We start from the raw sequence: 3607 nt of genomic DNA, 5'->3' as shown, positions 1-3607 counted from the left end.
TCAGGGACCAGAACTATCTTCATATACCAGAAGGAGGAGATTTGGAGCATCTTCTGGTGAGGCACTAAGCTTTAGGAGTGAAGGTAGACACTATTGGAAGGTAGAGTTAAGCATAATTCGAGGAAGAATTTGCTAGGACTAAGTGAAAAATCTAGAATCTGATGTATTGAATTGTCTGTCACTGGAGATATCCAAGCAAATGTGCACTGCCTAGGGTCAGGGACATTGGAGAGGAACAGCATGCATCCTGTGCATAGGGTTGAACAAGAAAACCTCCTGAATCCTCTTCTAACAATGATATTGCAAGGCTTCAGTAAGTGTCAGAAGTTTGCTTAAATGGCCACTAGATGCCAATTGTGTATTTGCAATAGCAAGATTGTTTCCCTACCGGTACAAAGTAGAAGTTAGGAATAGGACTAACATAAGGATGTGAAATTTTATTAACTGAATAGGCATCCTTAGGCAATTCATTCTTTCTTGTTTTAAAATTTTATTAATTTATTTGAGAGAGAGAGAGAGAGAACACCAAGGGGAGCAGCAGGCAGAGGTACAGGGAGAAGCAGGCTCACCTGAGCAGGGAGCCCAACACATGCTCTATCCCAGGACTCTGGGACCCTGACCTGAGCTGAAGGCAGCTGCTTAACCGATGGAACCACCCAGGCACTCCCTTAGGCAATGCATTCTTAATAAACATATGAAAATGTAAATATCACTTGAAGCAAAACCAACTTCCAAGATCGAGTATCAAAATTGGACTCACTTTCTAAATTCTCTTTAGAAAAAAAGTCTGCCATATTCAAAGAACTTCATAGAACTTGCCATAAAAACTTGCTTCTATTCGTCTGCTAACACCTCTGAATCTCTCATTTACCTTGTGTGTCTATTGCTCTATATAGGGACGGGGTCTTACTCTGTTCCACATGGCACACAGCACTGGGCAGCATTCATGATACGACCAATACTTGTATCTAATAGTTCCATTGTGCTTACCATTTACAAAGCACTTGTTTATAATAAGTAATTCGTGTGAAATCAAGTGGTTAGATGTTAAAATATGATGAAATAGAATGAAAATGGTTAGGCAACCAACTGAAGCTCATAGATAAGAAAAAGCTTCCCTGTTTTTATCCTGCTATGAAGGCTCAGGAAATGTTACCAAGTTTACATCTCTTGGACGTTCAATGTATACTTTAGCATATTAAAGACTTTGTGAAGTCCTGAAACAAAGAAACATGTCAAATATTAGCTTCCAAAGTCTTCAAATATATTTAGCCTCTGTCTATCTATCTGTCAATATCCCTATCATCTTTCTTTTTTCTGGAATGTGGGTTACCCTCCAACCAAATACTAGTTTTTCTAGTGGGAATTGTTGTAAGTGGTGAGCATCAAATTCAGACTCTATACTCTTTCTTGCCATTAACTTCCTAGCAGTGTTTCATAATGTGAAGTGTATTGAGAAAAAATAGCCTCAATTATCCCATAGCTAAGAAGAAATGGGGTGTTCCAGAATAGCTTGTTCCCATCCAAAAACTCTCTATCTGGAGAACTTACCTTTGTCTCTTCTTATACTTCAGCCAAACTGAATCTATTTAAAAAATGGTCCAAAATGAAAATTTCCACTTCCTCCTCATTCCTGTAACTCTGTGTGGGAATCCAAGAGGGATGGCAACAGTGCTGGGAGTACCTTCTCTCCTCTGTGCATTGACTGACTGTGTAGCTCAGACATAGTGCAGGCCTTTAACCAAACTCACTCTGATAGTTCCTCTCTCCTTGGTTTTATCATGTGTTCAGAATGTCCTTGTGTATTCAATTAAAGATCCATTGTGTGACATCTGTTAAAACTCTCAGCTCTATGGCTAAAACTCAGACGATACACTCCAAAAAGTTAAACATTCTTTGAAAATAAACAGAAGGGCAAGAGAGGATTCTGGATTGCATGACTTGTCTTTTCGAAGGCAGCTATAATGATCAGAGGTCCTTTATCCCATAGAGTGGGAACACAGAGGAGCTCTCCATCACTGGGTGAAACATTTCTGAGCCACCAGGTTCTTCACAGCAGCCTTCACATCCTTGTTCCTGAGACTGTAGATGATGGGGTTGAGCATGGGGGTCACCACCCCATAGAAAAGGGGGATGAGCTTGTCTGAAAGGTCTTCTTTGTCATTCCCTAGGGTATCCTTAGACTTGGGCTTTGTATACATGAAAAATAAGGTCCCATAGAAGATGACCACCACAGTGAAGTGGGCAGAGCATGTGGAGAAGGCCTTTCTCCTCCCCTCAGCTGAGGGGATCCTCAGGATGGTAGCAATGATGAACACATAGGAGACAAAAATGAAGAGAACTGGGACCACCAGGAAGATCACATTGGCCACCCCCATGCTGATCACATTGATGGAGATGTCAGTACAGGCCAACTTTAGGACAGCTAGTAGCTCACAGGCAAGGTGGTTGATGACGTTGTTCCCACAGAAAGGCAGTTGAATTGTCAAAGATGTGTGTACCACAGAAGCCGTACAACCAATAGCCCAGGAGCTGACAGCCATGGGGACATAGGCAGCCTTGCTCATGACCACAGGGTACCTGAGGGGGTTACAGATGGCCACATAGCGATCAAATGCCATCATGCCCAGAAGCACACACTCTGTGGCACCCATGGCAAAGGAGAGAAACATCTGCACGGCACAGGCTGAGAAGGAGATGGTTTTCCTGGGAGTCAGGAAGCTGTCGAGAACAAGGGGGACTGAGGAGGTTGTGTAGCAAATGTCCAGGAGGGAGAGGTTCGCCAGGAAGAAGTACATGGGTGTGTGCAGGTGGGAGTCAAGGACGGTCACCAAGATGAGGACCCCGTTTCCCAGCAGGATGACCAGGTACATCAGCAGGATGAGCACAAAGAATATTTTCTCCAGCTTTGGGTAGGCTGAGAGCCCCAGGATTATGAACCCTGCCACAGGGGAGGACCAGTTGGCTTTTTCCATGTGCTATGCCTTCTGTCATCAGCCAAGGACAAATGCAGCACAGGAGGCTTTCTTGAGAAAAGTCTCAGGCATCTTGTACACCATCACTCTGTGCTAGAGAACAGGACAACATATATGCATAAGAGATAAATGAGTGAAAGTGACGGTAGGTAGGATTGTGGTTAGATCTTAGATGGGGGACGGTCAGGGCTGGAAGAGGACTTACAAATACTGCATTGAGGCCCAGAGAGGGGAAGTGACCTGTCCAAGTCTTCCGAGCAAGGTGGTGATAGAGACAGGACCTGAGCCCATCAGAGCTAATCCCCAGTCAAGGAGGGCTTTTCCTCTTCTTTTGATGAGCATGGGAAAATGCTGTAAATTATTTGTATTTGATGTAAATGAATAGAAATTTCATTTAATCTGGGCTTTCTTTGATTCATAGAGAGGAGAATCCCCAAGCTGACCCTATTCTTACAACTCCCAAAATTTCAAGCCTTGTTAAACATTGATTACCTTTGGAAGAACCTTTTTTAAAGTGCTAATCCCCACCCAGGCAGAATAAATCCTAGGTAAAATTTCAACCGCCTGAGGGATCCTTCCTTAGTTTGCTCACCCTCAGCAACAGACTTGCCTATTGTCAGAATTGGGATCTG

General features: G+C 43.3%; 1 protein-coding gene across 2 annotated transcripts; it reads right to left on the bottom strand.

Moving 5' to 3' along the window:
* Positions 1 to 1258: 1258 nt before the first annotated feature.
* On the bottom strand, positions 1259 to 2975 carry LOC122917468 (olfactory receptor 2S2-like). Of its 2 annotated transcripts, XM_044265371.1 has the most exons (2): positions 2040 to 2975; positions 1259 to 1273 (listed from the first exon to the last, which is right to left on the bottom strand). In XM_044265371.1, the coding sequence occupies exons 1-2, from the start codon at positions 2973 to 2975 to the stop codon at positions 1259 to 1261; spliced, it is 951 nt and encodes a 316-aa protein (XP_044121306.1). The 2 variants fall into 2 exon arrangements, with proteins under 2 accessions (XP_044121306.1, XP_044121305.1); XM_044265370.1 differs by lacking the exon at positions 1259 to 1273 and having other exon boundaries at positions 2016 to 2975.
* Between the last annotated feature and the right edge of the window lie 632 nt (positions 2976 to 3607).

The sequence above is a fragment of the Neovison vison genome, chromosome 9, assembly GCF_020171115.1.
Source record: "Neovison vison isolate M4711 chromosome 9, ASM_NN_V1, whole genome shotgun sequence".
Lineage (NCBI taxonomy): Eukaryota > Metazoa > Chordata > Mammalia > Carnivora > Mustelidae > Neogale > Neogale vison.
This window is presented reverse-complemented; position numbering and strand designations above follow the sequence as displayed.